Genomic DNA, 17954 nt, shown 5'->3' with positions numbered 1-17954 from the left:
CAAACCAAAGAAGAAAAAGAATGAAAGAAGTACATACAGATATGCAACACACAAAAATTAATTGTTGACATGAAAATTGCAAAGGTATATATAAGTTGTGTTTTAGAAGAGTCAATTGATGGGGACTGTTTTGGTGAAGAGAAGGAATTATCGCCGTAACAGGATCTTGTCATCGGTTGGCGCAGTTGATATGAATCGCCGGAACGCAAGTTGCGTGAAGGAGTATATCTGGAAATGAGATTACTGAGGTCAGTCAATGCTGTACAATGAAGAGATCGATATGTAATTATTATTTGAATACGATGCGTTTTTGATGAGCAGCCAATAAAGTTCTTTGACAATGGGTGTGATGTGACTATGTCGTCTTGATCCATTGATGAGCCGTAGAGCAGACATTTGACCAAGCTGAAGCTTGCGAAGGAGAGAAGAAGAGCATCTTTAGAGAAGGGAGTTTCCATAATCAAAGCGCGAGGTAACTTGAAGCAATGAACAAGCTGTGGGAGGACCGGTACGTACGGGGCGGTGTTTCTTGATTCTTGATTTTTAATATTCCGTGACTTGCCATAAATGACATCAGGCTTAAGCGAAATGTATAATTGTGTATCGTCTACGTAGAAATGGTATTGTAGGTTATAGAGTTTGATAAGAGCAGCAAATGGAGATTTATATAACGTGAACGAAATTGGACCTTACACGGAACCCTGCGGTACACCGTCATTGACGGGTTTTGTCGGGGAGTATACATATATATTAAAGAAAATCCACGTGTACTCCAAGAGAAAATATTATTAGACAAAAGCAGAGAAGTAAGATATGACTCATAATTGACACAAAAGGAGCGCTGTTTTAGAAAATACATGGGACTGTCAGCAATACTTTGACAATGGAATGGAAAATACAATGTAACACAATGAAAGTATGACGCAGGATAATTGTGGGCATGCAGCATTGATGGAATTAATACCAAATAAACCATGACCATACACGAAGCGGATTATAATATGCAATCGATTTCTTTCCGTTTTTTTCAGTTACAGATTTGAAGTTAAAGGCAATTAAAATTCATTTTTTAAGATTTTGAGAGAATGTCTATGATGATTGAAACGATAGGAACGATGAATCCTGCAATATCAGTACGACTTAATTGATATTTTATGGTTATTCAAACTTAAGCGGTACCGAGAGCTTGTTTCACCTACATATAATTGCCCTCTTTACAAAGATCACAATATTATATGTAAACAAGCTGAAACAGGATCGCGTTTCCGCTTACGTTATTATATTCAGTGACACACAAAAATGTAGGAGTGCAAATTGTCAGTTCCGGCTTATTCGGCATGCGTTAAAATCTTTATCAAGTAACACACATTTTGTATTATTTATACAGCATGCATTTGAAACCAACAGGTTTTAATTAATTGTCAAGATGGACGGATAACTTATAGACATGTTTCTTGCATATGCGTTTGAATAGTGACTGTGAAGACGAGTATATATCACAGACAACAAATGACATTTAATACGTTCCATATGGTATAGTTATGTAGTAACGTAATCTCTTTGAACCGATTACGGATAGATAAGGGCAGTTTCAAAACAGATTTATGGCCGGTTTTCTTGCCCTGTCAACATCCACGACAAATCACAGCCCAATCTACCGCGACTGACAATGTTAACCTGCTGGGGACACACTTATTTTTTTTGTAATCGGAGTAGTTGAGTTATTGGATCCTCAATGACGCAAAAGTATACTGGTTGATGAATACTTTTTGAAACCATCATGTTATTCCTGCACAATTTTGTGATGTAAATCCTCGCACGTAATCGATCGGTTGAACAACAGCAATTACAAATCATTGTGCACAGATCGGACATTTCTAACCCATCTAGCACGTTTTCTCTCCTTCCATATTCTGACTGACCTTCGACCTCGGTAGAAATATATAGTTGACTACTATTTTACACTACATGATACATCACACACAGGCAAGTAGCATTGCAAGGAAATTGAAGTTTGAGAGGGCACAAAAATTTTAAGGATAGTATCGACAATTTACTGAGGGGGAACAATACTTGTGTCCTGAACATTTGAAGGTTGTACAGTGATAGCTCCCTGTATAACCCGATCCCTCTGCGCAGTTTATTTTCTGCTTCCTTAAAATTAAATGATACTTTGTACTATTGTAATCCATGCATTTGTGCAATGACCCTATAAATTTGTACCTCCATCTGTTTATTTTACCTCTCTCCTTTTTTCGCTTTAAATTCGCCTATGATGTAGATCCTGCTAGGGTCGAAGACTCATACATACCCTCTTATTTGTATTAAATTATGTATAACCCGATATCTAGCGGTTTACAGATACACATTAAAATTATCAAGACGAGATCATGAAGAAACCACACACACATGCAGAAAGGAAAACATGTACAGTAGCACACAATCTAAGCACAGTAATAGAAATAACATAATTTTTGCATGGTCTTGTTATGAGTTTTCCATGTTCGAGTATATCTAGTAACACTATACTGAAAATACAACGGAACAATGTAGCTTATAATGTTGATTCATTCAGTAACACGGGTAATCTTTACGTCTTTCACTTGTTTCACATACTCGCAGATAAATATATATCCTCATCACGGAAGCTATAACCGATATAGGCCAACATTAATGCAGACGTACATAAGTTAAAGTCTGGTTAGAGAAATAGGTATGAAAAACATATTGTAAAAGCATATAGTTTTCAGTGGTTGCAGTTCTCACGTAGGCCTATATAAAAATTCGATATGGACAACATTACTGCAGACGTACATAAGTTATAGTCTCCTGAGACGTAAAACTTACACACTTCTGAAATAACTGGCGGGGGGGGTGGAGTTGGGAGGGGGATTCCAAATTTCAAAGGGCAATGGGAGATACAACTTCGATTTCAGTGGGTAAATCATAATGCCCTCAAAGGGAAACATGCAAAATGGACTGTTTGTGCATTACTTACCACAAATTGCAGTATTTGAATATTTTGTCAGCAAAACACATTTGCTAAATTATATTTTACTTAATTCCTCACCAAAAAGACATTTAACATAACAAAAGGACATTTTTCATCGCAAAACCTTGTTTACTCAACAAAAAACACAATAAATCCTCACGATCGAGTTTGGAATGAAATGCCAAACACTTTTCTCCCTTCACAAACGTAAAATATTGAAAATAACCCAACTACATCATTGCAAGGGTGTGAAAGTCACCATATAGTCAAAGTAAATTTATTTGCTGCATGAAACGTGCAAATATACTTTTAAGAAAAGTCACCTAAGAAAGAACCTGAGTACGAAAAACCAAACAACCGAACGACTGATCCGCTCTCAGCTCCAATCCCCTTCCATGGAGACTGTGACTGTGTGGTCATCGTCATGTGTTCATAACGATTCCCCTCGAATAGGGAACATATACTACATATGATCTCAGCCAAAAGGCCGAGAAACGTGCAATTATTTACATATATAATCTAAAACACAAAGTTGTTACAAATGTTATTACAATGTTAACAAATCTTAAGCAAATGAAGCAAGCTGCATGATATGGAAATTCTGAAACCTAAACTTGGCGTGAGAAGCAGGAAAAAGTTTTTGTTTTACATTACCTTGAGCACGTAAAATAAGACATAAAATGACGCTTACAAATAACGGTTGATTAAACGTTGATCTCATTTTCGATGTAACAAAAAAGTTAAATTTTTGAAGTCCTGTGAATTACTGTGAATAGCTGCAAATATAGCTCTAATGTAAAATGAAGATTGAACCAGCCGATTGTGAGCTTCAAAGCACTGTGAATCAGTTTCAATTCCTGGTCACCAATTTCCGTGTGTACTGTTCTACCCGCAAACCAAACTTTCTTAAGGTCATTGGCCACGTCATTCATACAAATTCGAATAAGCTGGAAAGAACACACTCTTCCTAGAAATAATTGAATGTCAAAGTTGTTAGTATTGTAGGTAATTGTTCGTACTACATAGTAATCACTATCAAAACTAGAAATGCGGTTACGAAAATTCATAACCACTCTGCCCATAAGTCTTGGTCTATAGATACAGGTTATTGCTTAGTAGCCATTTTCTCTTCCTTTCTTCCATCATTTAAACTATTTAACCGGATTGTTGACATAATTATTAACATGTATACACAAAAAATACAAAAAAATGAATTCAAAGGATACTTGGTTAACATGTTTATTTCTTTCTTGAAGCTCGTTAAATCGGCTGAAAGTTGTTTTGAACATTTTGGAAAGCTTAATACAGAGGTTGAAACTAAGAAGAAGTGGATAAATGTGCATAATCATTACTATGACAAGAGCACCAATGGTTGAGGAGTTGATATTATAACATTATCATTCAACACTACAACATGTCTTTTTCACAGAACAAACGCACACTATCAATGAATGACGCTATTATGATGAAACTTTTATGAAACTTATAACCACGTAAGTTCAATGAATAAGTACAGCCTTTATTTAACACAATCCATGAAGTGTGAAACAGGAAATTCTTGAACTTAATGTGCGATAACAAACATGTGCGACATATACTACTACTGTATGGTGACTTTCACACCCTTGCAATGATGTAGTTGAATGGGTTATTTTCAATATTTTACGTTTGTGAAGGGAGTCATGTGGTTGGCATTTGATTCCAAAATCGATCTTGAAAATTTATTGTGTTTTATGTTGAATAGACAAGGTGAGAATAAATTTATATTCGGGGTTAGAGTGCAGCGCAGCAGCATTGAACGGTAGCAACTATTGACACAGTGCATGTAGCGTGGACTCCACATTCTATACTGGTGGCTTGTGGGCGGAGCTTACCGTCTGCAAACTTCGAACAATATTATTGTTGTGCAAATTCCGATACATGATCCGATTACACACCTGGTATAATATTAATAACGTGAGATCAGTCGGCTACAGTGACTTACAGTAAATGACCTAAAACTACACCAAGAATACAGCCTGGGCATGCAATTGAAATAATTTGGTACTTACGTTAACCTTCTTCTCTGTATTTCCAAGTAACAAGACAACTTAACCGATATGATTCCAAATAACAAGACATATGCAAGCGTGCAATTTGCAACTCGATATGCCACAAGGATGCGTTCGTTACGTCAACAATGCCAGTACGGGTCGTATAGTTAACAGTGCCAGAAACAATACAAATGCAACAAAATTGCTTGTGCATTTGTTTATATTTCCCCCCTATTTTGATCAGAAAATGAATAAGGAAACGACAAACTCGAATGCCAGATAATATACAGAGAATATAGACAATATACAGTTTTATAATGAAGTAAACATAATGTAAACATTGTACAAAAGTTAATTTAAATGTATTGACATGTAAAATGTTATATAAATATGTTCTAATCACAAAATATTATATCAATTGCAATAGGTTACAATCCTACCCACATAAACACGAACTTTCTTTCACTGTTTGTATCTAATTGATCCAACTATGCTTCAAAATGGAGAGCACCTTTGAAACTTTGAAAACGCTTCGACGCCTTTCCGAAAAACGCATAAGGTATCTGCATCACCTTTCCAACTACAGACTATACCGTAAAAACAAAACGGTACTAAAAGGACTTAAAATCAAGGTCCGTGCTTGTTTACCACTTTCTGCAAGCGACAGCTTTGCCAAGTGGAGAGGAATCCTTAAATATCCTTAAATATGCTTCGTTTGAATTAATGGATGTGCAAATAAGTATTTGTCGCAAAACAAATCACGAACTTAGCCAGCAAATTGATTTCAAAACCAAAACTGCAAAAAAAAAAAAAAAAACTGCCCAAGAACGAGTTCGAAAGAAAACTTGACTCTATCTCAAAAATATGCTTGAAACTCTCACATACCCTACTTTCAAGACAATTTCAAAAATTGAATAGTGATAATGTCACCCAAAGAGAGGAATTTAAGTCTTCTGGTGAAACCCGACTTGAAACCTCAAGAAGAACCAGGTCTCCCAGATTCCGTCGCAAAGAGATACAGACCGCACGCAACACCACCAAAATTGCAGTTGTTACCATTAAGTGCCAACTCTCTGTAGGAGAAACAAACCTTCTCTCCAAAGGTCTAAATTTTTGCCCTAAACCACGGCAAGTTAACGCTCAGAAACGTTCTCTTGACCTAAATATGTTCTATCGACGCTTACGTCTCCGTGAAGTTTTTGCCGACGAAAATGGCAATTACACCACGCAACAAACCAACGACGTGCATTCCAATTTTGAGCCAAAGAGCTCGTGGAATCCGCCCAAGGCCCATTGTGGGCCTCTTGATTAATTTATTTCGGCTATTGAAGAGGATGTTATAACACAGACCTCTGCCCCAGACTTCCGCGACAATCTCAATAAAACTGAGAGACAGGCTATCCATGAACTCCGGAAGCGCGATGACATTGTCATCAAGCCAGTCGACAAAGGTTCTGCAATTGTCGCGATGGGCAAACAATTCTACAGAGAGGAAGCCAACAGACTACTCGGCAACCCTCAACACTACAAACTCCTGGATTCTGATCTTACTCAAGAAATCACACAAAACGTGAAAAGAGTCATCCAAAAGATAGTCTCTAACGGTTCCATTGACCGCAAGTTAGACCAAAACCTCCTAGAAAACGACCCGGTCGCTTTTATTTTCTGCCCATAGTATCGGGTAATGGTACAGCTACTGAAAAAATTCCAAACTCGTGGATCTTCTCATCCAACCTCTTGTTTTTGCCCTACTGTCCTATGTGCAGGACACTACGGATTTCATCCGGCAAATTGGGGAAATAAAAAATCTTCCCCTATCTACTCTGTTAGTTACCTTGGATGTGTCTTCGTTATACACAAATATCCCTAACCGGCGAAGAGGGCATTTCGGCCTGCAAAAAATCATTCAGACCGAAACGTGGCAAAACCCCCACGAAGAAAGAATTGGCCGAATTGATGCAACTAATCTTGACCAGCAATAATCTGGTATTTGGCAGCAAAAACTACATCCAAATTCATGGCACCGCAATGAGTACCAAAATGGCATCGTCTTTTGCCAACATCTTTATGGGAAACCCCGAATAAAATTTCTATCTCGACAAAACTTGAAACCACACACGTGGTTACGTTTCATTGACGATATCTTCATGATATGGACCCATGACGGGGCAAATCTAAAACTATTCATTGATGATATAAACTCGTTTCCTCAAACTATCAAATTTACTGCAAATTTACTTCCTGGACACCACTGTGACCCTATAAAATGGTTCACTCAAAACAGACTTGTTCAATAAACCCACGAACAAGCACAATTACCTTTTACCAAGCAGTTGCCATCCACGTCACTGTAACAGAAATATTCCGTAAAGTCAAGCGTTGCGCATTCGACGCATTTGCTCCTATGAAGTCGATTTGATTCCCTGATTTGGAAAGCTCTGCTTGCTTTATGCTGTATCGAATATCAGAAGTTTAGCCTATAGAAGTACAGTAACCTAAGGCTATTTTACTGTAAAAAAACATTGTATTTCAAACATTTACAGATGCGCCAGTCTTGTACTAACCTGAGTAAAGTATTTGAAATGTTGTAACCGAAGTCGCGAGTCGACATTCTTTCACAGCTTAAGAAACTAATAGTGAACTTTATGTCTGATACACACTGACTCGTGTCACAAAAATAAAAACGCAAATTAGTTAAAAAAATGACTGAAGTGATTACAACATTGGGTATCAAACGTATGGTCAAGTCCGTCATGTGTGAACAATTGGTATTTCAGCCAATTTAGGTATTAATTATACATAGACACAGTCACAACTTACATTATATTTTATATATAAATTTTAGTTATATTTCAGGAGGGAAAGACAAAGCATTTTATGTCATAAACCATATATGTATATTTAATTATTTTGGACTCCTGGCAACGGGCCCTATAGGCGACCACAGAGCACTTGCCCTATAGCTGCACCCCATCCTTCTAACCGGTGCACGTAAACCCTGTCCTTGCACCCCTTTGACCCGAATTAAAAATAATCAAACTTGAACGGAAAAGGAAAGGAAAATACGTTGCCATGGGGGGCCGCTCCACCCTCTTTAGAAAGGATTGGTAAAAGGGGAATAAGTACATGAACAATAAATTAATAGTTAATTCCATTGAAAAGTGACTCGCTGAACATCGGCCGTCAAAGCAAAAACAATTTTTTTTTCTAATTCACGTCAGTTTATTGCTTTCCAGCGTACTGTACTCCAGAATTGACTATCCTGCTTCTTGTTCCGAACGGCTCCCAACGAAATGCCAAAAACTCGGCAACGGGCTTGGGTTACCCAGCCCCACTATGGGGCACCTCATCACGACTGACTCGTATTACAACTCGAAACTTTAACTGAAATTGGATTGAATTTGAAGGAAAAAAATACTAGCTGTCTGCATGGATCATACTTATCTATACTATTGTGTGACCATATATGCCTACGGGCTCTAGTCAACCAGGAGGGACACTGGTGGGGGAAGCCTTTTTTTCTTGCCACAGAAAATTAAACATTGCCCGGAAGTTCCTAGCACCATTAATTAATTTCAAACTTCGACAGCAATGTAGGACAAAGAGAACCATATAGGCCTATGCCTGACTATAAGATCATTGAACCATCACGAACAACTCCGAATAATCTTCTATTTGCCGATTCATGACACTGGGAAGTAAGGGGTGGGGGATCGGGGCTTTCCATTTGATCCGCAAGTATAGTGAACGGTCACCACAACAAGGGTGTTTAGCTTGGGACTAGCACAGGGAGACTTGTCAACCTTGTGAACATTTTTTGGGGGGTGAGATGTGGGTGGGGGGGGGAGTCGGCAAACTAAAACATACAGGGTAAACAGATGGGAGGAAAGAGGTCAAAAAAGAAAGGGTGAAAGACAGATGAAGGGATGGAGGAAGAAAGTAAAGAAAATGTGGAGATGGAGGCTATGGATAGAGATAGATATGATATGAAAGTACAGAGAAAAGTAAACCAAGAGCAGAAAAATGGAGATCACTGAGATACTGTCAAATACACAAGAAGAATATATACAGTCTAAATACTGGAATTAAATAATGCACCACATATATACAGCTTTATGACATCAAGAATTCAAAGGGGAAGGATATCATGTTTCAAGGATGCTGGAAAATAAGACACAACAGAAGATGATTATGGTTTCTGATCTATTAGGCTTCTTCTCTCTACTGCTACCAGGATGTAAGAGACCACAGGGACTGACACAATTCTTTAAGCTGTGATGACCTCTGACCCTTACTATGCCTAACTGTTGTCTTGCCAGGAAATTAATACACCAGTGCATGAGAGAAGGTGAGAGATAACACTGATTGATCGTGTCTATAGGGGTGTTTAATATACATGTGATTCAAGAAGATAGACCTAAAGTGTAGCATTGTTTGAACACTTCAAAGAGGACCCCCTCCCCTCCCCACCCCCACACCCTCCCCCACATTCAAATCATATCCCTTCCTGGCAACGGAAATGAACACCAGTATAAATAAACCTATACAGATATTTATACACGTTGTGCATGTAGGCCTATATACAATAATACAAAGCTGGCCATTCTCTGATGATTACTCCTTGGTTGAATTTCCCCAACCTTGCCCACCCTGACTTAGAGGGTGGCCAAGCTCCTGATTCACAGTCATAGCTACTATCGAACAAAATGGACGAAAGCAATTTATCTCAATCTGGTGATGCAGATGTATCAATAGCTCCTAATCCAACGTTTGTGAATGTCGCACAACCTGTCAACAAAAGTCTGGGAAAAGTGCTTGCCCCTGCCATATATATGATCTCTTTTGTTCAGGATCATGTAAATGTGGCAATGTGTATTCGTACAGTCTGAGGTTTCTCTCCAATGCTGCTCCATATCTAATCCTACTGGTGACATTGGACAGAACATTGGCAGATGGCTTCTTGAGAGGTGTTGAAGTAACTGGATCAGAAGTATCTGTAGAGATAACATAAAACAATAGTTACTAGATTGCAAGTATCCTGCTACAGCTTCTATGGCTGTGACTAAAAATATACTTTTGTTTAGAACTTATCACATTTATGCAGCACTGGAAACTGATATTTCAATTTAAATGGTGTCATTGAGTTTAGAGGGCATTGAAGTAGAATATATTGAAGTTACAAGTATGTTGGTGAAACCAAGACCACCCTCAAGAAGCAGTTCTAATCACAGGTCAATACCATGAAAATGGAGACTCCATTAGGGGAACACTTTCAGCTCCCCAATCATACCATTAAAGACATGTCCCAACAGGTAACTGAATTCATAGACTAACCATCTCAGACATAGTACACCACAGCAGAGATAGGGAGAGCGGACGGAATACTCTAGCACCATTCAACTGAATGGGCTCAATATACAGGAAGGACATGACTAACTTTATCCTGCTCCATCTCTGTATTCTGCTATAGTATATTCGCCCTCTCTCCTTACTTAATCCTCGCTTTGTACTCCACAGTTTATCTAAATACCTCTGCTTTCACTGACTCATTTTGTTCAATACACCATTAACTTCTTTCCTTGTGTTCACCATGTCTTCTCTGTTCCAGGCTCTATTGTGTCTCTTGAATTTCCTGTTACTAGTCAGTTTGCCTCTTAAGAAGATTCTGATAATATCAGGTCCACTTACTTTTATAAATTCTCATACACATGCATACTTTTTAGTGGATGAGCAATATGCTACCAGTTTTTTCTTTTCTTTTGGAATTAATGAGAATGAAATTGTATTATTTTTCTGATCACATCAGATCAGATATAAGATTAGCACTTCTCTTCCAGTCTGTAATTCATGCAAGGATAAACATATAAATTTACCTTCTCCTTTCTGAGTGTCAACTGATCTTTCTGTGGTGACAGCTGCTGAGAATGCCTCTGTTTGACTTTCGGCATCTTTCCGGAAAAGATGCATTTGAAACCTGTTCAATGAAACAAAAAAATTGTCCGTAAATCATATAACTGAAATAGTAATTTTACTGTACACCCGAGCTTAATTGTATGCATAATGAATCTGGTAATGACCAAATCATTACAAACATACATGTTTTTATCATACCTACCCAAGAAAAAATATGAAAGAGAAAAGTAACAAACAAACACTTAGGCAGATTTTAATAATAACATATTGTTAACCCACATTGATTTAAACCCAGATAAGGATGAGATATTCTTTCATACTCTTCTTCAACATATCCATAAACTGTGGTACCTTACAAGAATTGTAAGGATAATTTTGTGTTGAATTCCTGTCTTAGTGAACTGATTGGTTTCATATCGCTAAAAGATGTCCAGTCTTTTGATCGAAGTTTGATGTACACTCATTATTTACCTACTGTGTAAACATCCTGTTTATGTGAGCAGTTGGTTCCATGGGTGAGAATTGAGATGCTAGCTTAGTCCATGACATAAGCCCACCATTGTGAAAAATTCCTGTTTACATGAATAGCTTGATTTCAGACTACCATTAACACTGGATTACACTCCACAAGAGATAGTTTTGGCCACCAAATTTAATAGATATTATCATTTTTGAACACTAAACATCAGATCATTCACAAGAAGCTGAACAAAAACAAGCATAGTACTGACTATATCTACAAAATATGATAACTTAGCACAGCATCATAAAGTATGAGCATCAGGCCTACAAAAAAAACTGGTACTTTCTTACCTCCAGGCATGGCTATATAAAGGTTTATATAGGTATAGCTATATGTACTAATATGCTCCATCAATTTGTGAGGCTAATTTACCTAATTTCTTGCATAGCAGTTGGGTTTCTTCAAAAATCCCAAACACAGATATGTATAGCACATGATTGCTGGAATATTGGACAGACAGTCAGTAGATAACAGTATAACACCCTGTTGCCCAAATGAACCATTAAAACTTGATTGCATATACAGTATGCTACAGTAGCTGTGGCTGACCTTAGAAAAACCTAAGGTCTAGTTGCATACGCAGCGGTGTGAAAACATGTCAATCAGTTAGGAGTGATTCTAAAGTATTTATGTAGATGCATTATTTTTATATGAAAAAATGCAGGTCCATGTGGTTGTACTTGTAGCACAGTAGGCCTTCCTCACTGGTGCATATTACAAAATTAAGGAATACAGTTACTATGAACAATAAATTCAGATACTTATTACTAATACTATAGGCCTTAGTCTTATGTTATATGCCTAGTTAATTATGACTGGGCATAGGCGAGGCTTCATACTTAATACTTTTCTTTCCAATGCTCATTCACAAGAATTATTCTACAAACAAGGACAGCTGATAACAATTTAGAACCTGGAGGGGGTGGGGATGAACAGATCGCCTAGGCCTAGTGGTTAGAAAATATATTTACATCAATTTGTTGAGGCAAAAACAGTTTATTTTTTGGTGATGAGAAGGCCCAGCTTTCCATGGCATAAATATGAGGAGTGAAACTAAAGACCCCCAGTCCCTGTCAGTCTTCTTTAGGAAGGATATTTTAATTTTTAACTGTATACAGAACAAAGTGGCTATTCTTAGGACTAGTCGTAAGAATAATTTCCGACTACGCATATGCAGTTGCTATTTTTATGACCAGGAGTACTATTTTTACGACGAGGAGTAACAATAATTTCCGGTTAGGGTTAGGATTAAGGTTTAGGGTTATGTTTAGGGTTAGGGTTACCCCTACTACAGTACATGCGCAGTTGCTTTAAGTTACTTTACTGCGCCTGAATTCGCCTTTGTCGTAAGAATAGTTTATAAATAATTGTTACGACTAGTTGTAAGAATAGCCACGGCCTATACAGTATCTTCATGACAAGCATTCACAAACAGTGATGATGATGACTCAGTAATACCACTTACTGCTATTTTGTGCTAGGATAAGTATGATAAGGTTAGCATACGCTAGGTCCATTGGAAAAATAATAAATGATAGGCCTAGTTACAAAGCCTAGGCTCATCAAATCATGTATGTTACAAATACAATAGCATAGACACTGCGAAGTTCGAACACCTAAGCCTTAAAATACCCCCAAAACTATCATTTTATTGACAAATATGTACATACATACTTGCGCACGGGTCATTTTGGAGAGGTAATAACTGTAGCTTTCTAGTTTTTAGTGATATTGGCTTTTGCTTGTAGGTTATTATGGTGAAATCGTGTATTTCTTAGGGGTGTCCGAACTTCGCAGTATTCTGTACTTCGCAATACTGACAGTTACCTAGGACAATACCCTATACTATGGTACTACTATGTAGGCTATGTACTAGTATTACCATATAAAGTTTTAGCCTAGCTTAGCAAATCATTACCTTTTTGTGTGATCCTGAAGCAAATGTTCTGCGAAATCTGCGTTGCTAACAAAAGTCAAATCATGGACATACATAGGAACGTAGAAGATAGATCTTCGTGGCATCTCTTCGTCGCTATTGCTCCTTTGCACTGCTGTTTTTGTCAGGTCCATGCAACAAAGGCCTTCCTCCACTTGAACCTACGCTCGTTCCAGGATAAGGCCGTTTTCTTTCGCTCGATTCTCCTTGCCCTGATCCCTTTTCCATTATTGTCACTATACTCTAGTCTAATCGAATGTATTTGTACGAAAATCGTACAGTATTCTTTACTCAATAGGCACACAAACAACAAACTATCGCGTACGAAAATCCTTTGCGGTAAACAGTACAGTAATCTGAAATGCTCTGTTATAACATTATGTGTGCATCGGTACGGGCTTGTTACGCATACGCTTGCCTGTGCTATTCACTGATCTAAATTTGCCACCGAGGTCACGTGAGTTTTCGGGGTCCCAGTAAACCTCGCTGAAACCTTGATAATGCCAGCGCCCTAAAAAAATATTCTATGAACGATATCGCCTTTAAAATCTTTATCAAGTAACACAGATTTTGTGTTATTTATACAGCATGCAATTGAAACCAACAGATTTTAATTAATTGTCAAGATGGACGGACAACTTATCGACATGCTTCTTGCATATGCGTTTGAATAGTGACTGTTTAGACGAGTATATATCACAGACAAGCAAATGACATTTAATACGTTCCATATGGTATAGTTATGTAGTAACGTAATCTCCTTGAACTAATTACGAAATAAAGGCAGGTTTAATAAAGATTTATGGCCGGTTTTCTCGCCCTGTCAACATCCACGACAAATCACAGCCAAATCTACCGCGGCTGACCATTTTAACCTTCTTTGGGACAAACTTGATTCTTTGTAATCGGATTAGTTAAGTTATTGGATCCTTAAGTTAGTGACGCAAAAGTATACCGGTTGAAGAATATGTTTTGTTCCTGCACAATTTTGTGATGTAATTCCTCACACGTAATCGATCGGTTGAACAACAGCAATTCAAATCATTGTGCACAGATCGGACATTTCTAACCCATCTAGCACGTTTTCTCTTCTTCCATATGCTGACTGACCTTCGACCTCGGTAGGAATATATAGTTGACTACTATTTTACACTACATGATACATCGCACACAGGCAAGTAGCATTGCAAGGAAATTGAAGTTTGAGAGGGCACCAAAATTTTAAGGATAGTATCGACAATTTACTGAGGGGGAACAATACTTGTGTCCTGTAACTTGTACAGTGATAGCTCCCTGTATAACCCGATCCCTCTGCGCAGTTTATTTTCTGCTTCCTTAAAATTAAATGATACTTTGTACTATTTTAATCCATGCATTTGTTCAATGACCCTATAAATTTGTACCTCCATCTGTTTATTTTACCTCTCTCCTTTTTTTCGCTTTAAATTCGCCTATGATGTAGATCCTGCTAGGGTCGAAGACTCATACATACCCTCTTGTTTATATTAAATTATGTATAACCCGATATCTAGCGGTTTACAGATACACATTAAAATTGTTAAGACGAAATTATGAAGAAACGACACACACACGCACGAAGGAAAAATGAACAGTAACACACAATCTAAGCACAGTAATGCATGGATTGTTATGAGTTTTCCATGGTCGAGTATATCTAGTAACACTATACTAAAATACAACGGAACAATGCAGCTATAATGTTGATTCATTCAGTGACACGGGTAACCTTTACGTCTTTCACTTGTTTCACATACTCGCAGATATATATATCCCCATCACGGAAGCAATAATCGATATAGGCCAACATTAATGCAGACGTACATAAGTTATAGTCTGGTTTGAGAAATAGTATGAAAACATACTGTAAAAACATATAGTTTTCAGTTGTTGCGGTTCTCACGTAGGCCTATATATAAATTCGATATGGACAACATTACTGCAGACGTACATAAGTTATAGTCTGGTGAGTCGTAAAACTTGCACACTACTGAAATAACTGGCGGGGGGGGGGGGGGGTTGGAGTTGGGAGCGGGACTCCAAATTCAAAGGGCAATGGGAGATGCGACTTTGGTTTCAGTGGGTAAATCATACAATGCTCTCAAAGGGAAACATGCAAAATGGACTGTTTGTGCATTACTTACCACAAACTGCAGTATTTGAATATTTCGTCAGCAAAAAAACACCTGCTAAATTATATTTTTCTGAATTAATTCCTCGCCAAAAAGACATTTGACATAACAAAAGGGCACTTTTCATCGCAAAACCGGGAAAAATCCTTTTTTATGAACAATAAAAGCAACACTCCTAATTTATGAAAAGGGGCACCTTTGAAGATTTCACAAAATTATGTTTGTCGGGTTACAAAGGTTAAAATTTGCAAGTACAACGACATAGATGTCCTAGGTTGGCTTGTTCTCTTTTCAAATCTTATACTAACGCACATGTACTCAAATTACTAATGTATATGCACGGCTAACATTCAAGCTGTACGGAACTTTTGTTCATTGCATGACAGATTTTGCTTTCTGATACAGATGTAAATAGCAATGTTGTCACTCCTATTAAAAATTTATTCTCACCTTGTCTACTCAACATAAAACACAATAAATTTTCAAGATCGATTTTGGAATCAAATGCCAACCACATGACTCCCTTCACAAACGTAAAATATTGAAAATAACCCAACTACATCATTGCAAGGGTGTGAAAGTCACCATACAGTCAAAGTAAATTTATTTGCTGCATGAAACGTGCAAATATACTTTTTAAGAAAAGTCACCCAAGAAAGAACATGCATGGGTACGAAAAACCAACAACAAAACAACAGAACGACTGATCCGCTCTCAACCCCAATCCCCTTCCAGTGGAGACTGAGACTCGGTGGTCATCGTCATGTGTGTATCACTATTCCCCTCGAATAGGGAACATATACTACATATGATATCAGCCAAAAGGCCGAGAAACGTGCAATTATTTACATATATAATCGAAAAAACAAAGTTGTTACAAATGTTATTACAATGTTTACAAATCTTAAGCAAATGAAGCAAGCTGCATGATATGGAAATTCTGAAACCTAAACTTTGGCGTGAGCAGCAGGAAAAAGTTTTTGTTTTACATTACCTTGAGCACGTAAAATAAGACATGAAATAACGCTAACTAATAACGGTTGATGCATCGTTGATCTCATTTTCGATGTAATAAGAAAATTACATTTTTGAAGTCCTGTGAATTACTGTGAATAGCTGCAAATATAGCTTTGATGTTAAATGAAGATTGAACCAGCCGATTGTGAGCTTCCAAGCACTGTGAATGTGTTTTCAATCATGGTCACCAATTTCCGTGTGTACTGTTCTACCCGCAAACAAACTTTCTTAAGGTCATTGGCAACGTCATTCATAGCTAGAAAGACCACACTCTTCCTAGAAATTATTGAAGGTCAAAGTTATTGATATGTATTGTAGGTAACTGTTCGTATTACATCTGTATAAGTAATCACTATTAAAAATACGATTGTGTTTCTCACTCTTTTTATCAGCCAGTGGCGGAGCTAGGGATATTGGTCAGAGGGGGCGAGAATTGTCTGTGGGGCGCTTTTGACACTATCTAAGCAGAGCGCCACCACAGGTTGGCGCTGAGCGTACAGAATTTTTTTGAGTAAAGATACTCCCTAGATCGCCGGAAATGACCCTTTCCGGGCCTTGCTAGTTTGCAGATAAACGAAGAATAAATAGCCGTTAGAGCATTTTGTCAGAAAATTACAGCAAGAAAATGTGACAAATGTCAATATTTAGATGAGGAGCGCAATGAAAAGTCACTAATCGCGAATAAGTAAAAAGTCGTAAAAAAGCTGAAAAGGGCGCCAGCAGTACATTTGAGTCCGTCGGGGGGGGGGGGGCATTCGCCCCTCTGACTATATGGACGCTCCGCTCCGCCACTGTTATCAGCATCTTACTTTGAATTATTAAGGTACAATTTGCACTTTAAATTAAGATATTCCACAACTTTCTCAGATTCTTTTCGTATTTAACGTTAGTGACCCTGGGAATGAAATATGAAACCACATGTTATTCGTTCTTTAAAAGAAATTGTAGGTTATTCGTTTTCTTTCACCTCCCTCAATAGTTGTAGTATGCTCTTACTTTATGACAGAACAACATACAGCATAAGAAACTTGATAAGGCTTTTGGAGTATGGTGGCAATCTACTGTATCCTTAGCTAAGATATCTACAGGCTGTGTGTAATGCCGTAATGGCCTCATTGGTTGGATGGGCAGAACTGCGCGTCGGTGCTTGCTGAAGGTCGTGTAAACCTCACCTATCGGATGCAAGGCACTGTATTGTCGTAATGGCATTGACAATGTGGTCTTTTTATACAGGCATACGATCCCAATTCTATATCCTTCCTGAATCCTAAAGCATCCAGGAGAGTACGTCGAGAGTCCGGCCTTCGGTGTCAGAAGTGGGCTTGCAGTCTTTCAACGAAGGACTCACATCTTTTCGCTTGGGTTGATGCTCAACTTGATACGTTCAATT

The 17954-nt window shown here is 37.9% G+C and overlaps 2 protein-coding genes across 4 annotated transcripts in view; both read right to left on the bottom strand.

Annotated features, from left to right (window-relative positions):
* LOC139980545 (adhesion G protein-coupled receptor L3-like) overlaps positions 1-16750 on the bottom strand; it is a 34786-nt gene extending 18036 nt beyond the window's left edge. Inside the window, exon 1 of one of the 3 annotated variants that reach the window (XM_071992268.1) lies at positions 16542-16750. In XM_071992268.1, coding sequence (XP_071848369.1) covers positions 16542-16608 — 67 coding nt within the window. In that variant the 5' untranslated portion in view covers positions 16609-16750. Of the gene's footprint in view, positions 1-3646; positions 4229-16541 lie in introns of those variants that run through there. The other 2 variants (XM_071992269.1, XM_071992266.1) reach the window with 2 other exon arrangements.
* Positions 9526-14357, bottom strand: LOC139980546 (uncharacterized). Its single transcript, XM_071992270.1, has 3 exons — positions 13380-14357; positions 10899-10999; positions 9526-10019 (listed from the first exon to the last, which is right to left on the bottom strand). Exons 1-3 carry the CDS (start codon positions 13529-13531, stop codon positions 9817-9819), a joined length of 456 nt encoding a protein of 151 aa, XP_071848371.1. The 5' UTR covers positions 13532-14357; the 3' UTR covers positions 9526-9816.
* Positions 16751-17954: the final 1204 nt, after the last annotated feature.

The sequence above is a fragment of the Apostichopus japonicus genome, chromosome 15, assembly GCF_037975245.1.
Source record: "Apostichopus japonicus isolate 1M-3 chromosome 15, ASM3797524v1, whole genome shotgun sequence".
NCBI classification, from domain to species: Eukaryota; Metazoa; Echinodermata; class Holothuroidea; order Aspidochirotida; family Stichopodidae; genus Apostichopus; species Apostichopus japonicus.
The sequence above is the reverse complement of the archived record's forward strand: the minus strand, read 5'-3'. Positions and strand labels throughout refer to the sequence as shown.

What these genes read in the sequence shown, in the direction of transcription:
- LOC139980546 (XM_071992270.1), bottom strand. Translation starts at nt 13,531, where the DNA reads ATGGACCTGACAAAAACAGCAGTGCAAAGGAGCAATAGCGACGAAGAG. An exon ending in CTTCAGGATCACACAAAAAG is followed by an intron (nt 11,000 to 13,379) that starts GTAATGATTTGC and finishes TTCATTGAACAG; the next exon opens with GTTTCAAATGCATCTTTTCC. An exon ending in TGACACTCAGAAAGGAGAAG is followed by an intron (nt 10,020 to 10,898) that starts GTAAATTTATAT and finishes TTATCTCTACAG; the next exon opens with ATACTTCTGATCCAGTTACT.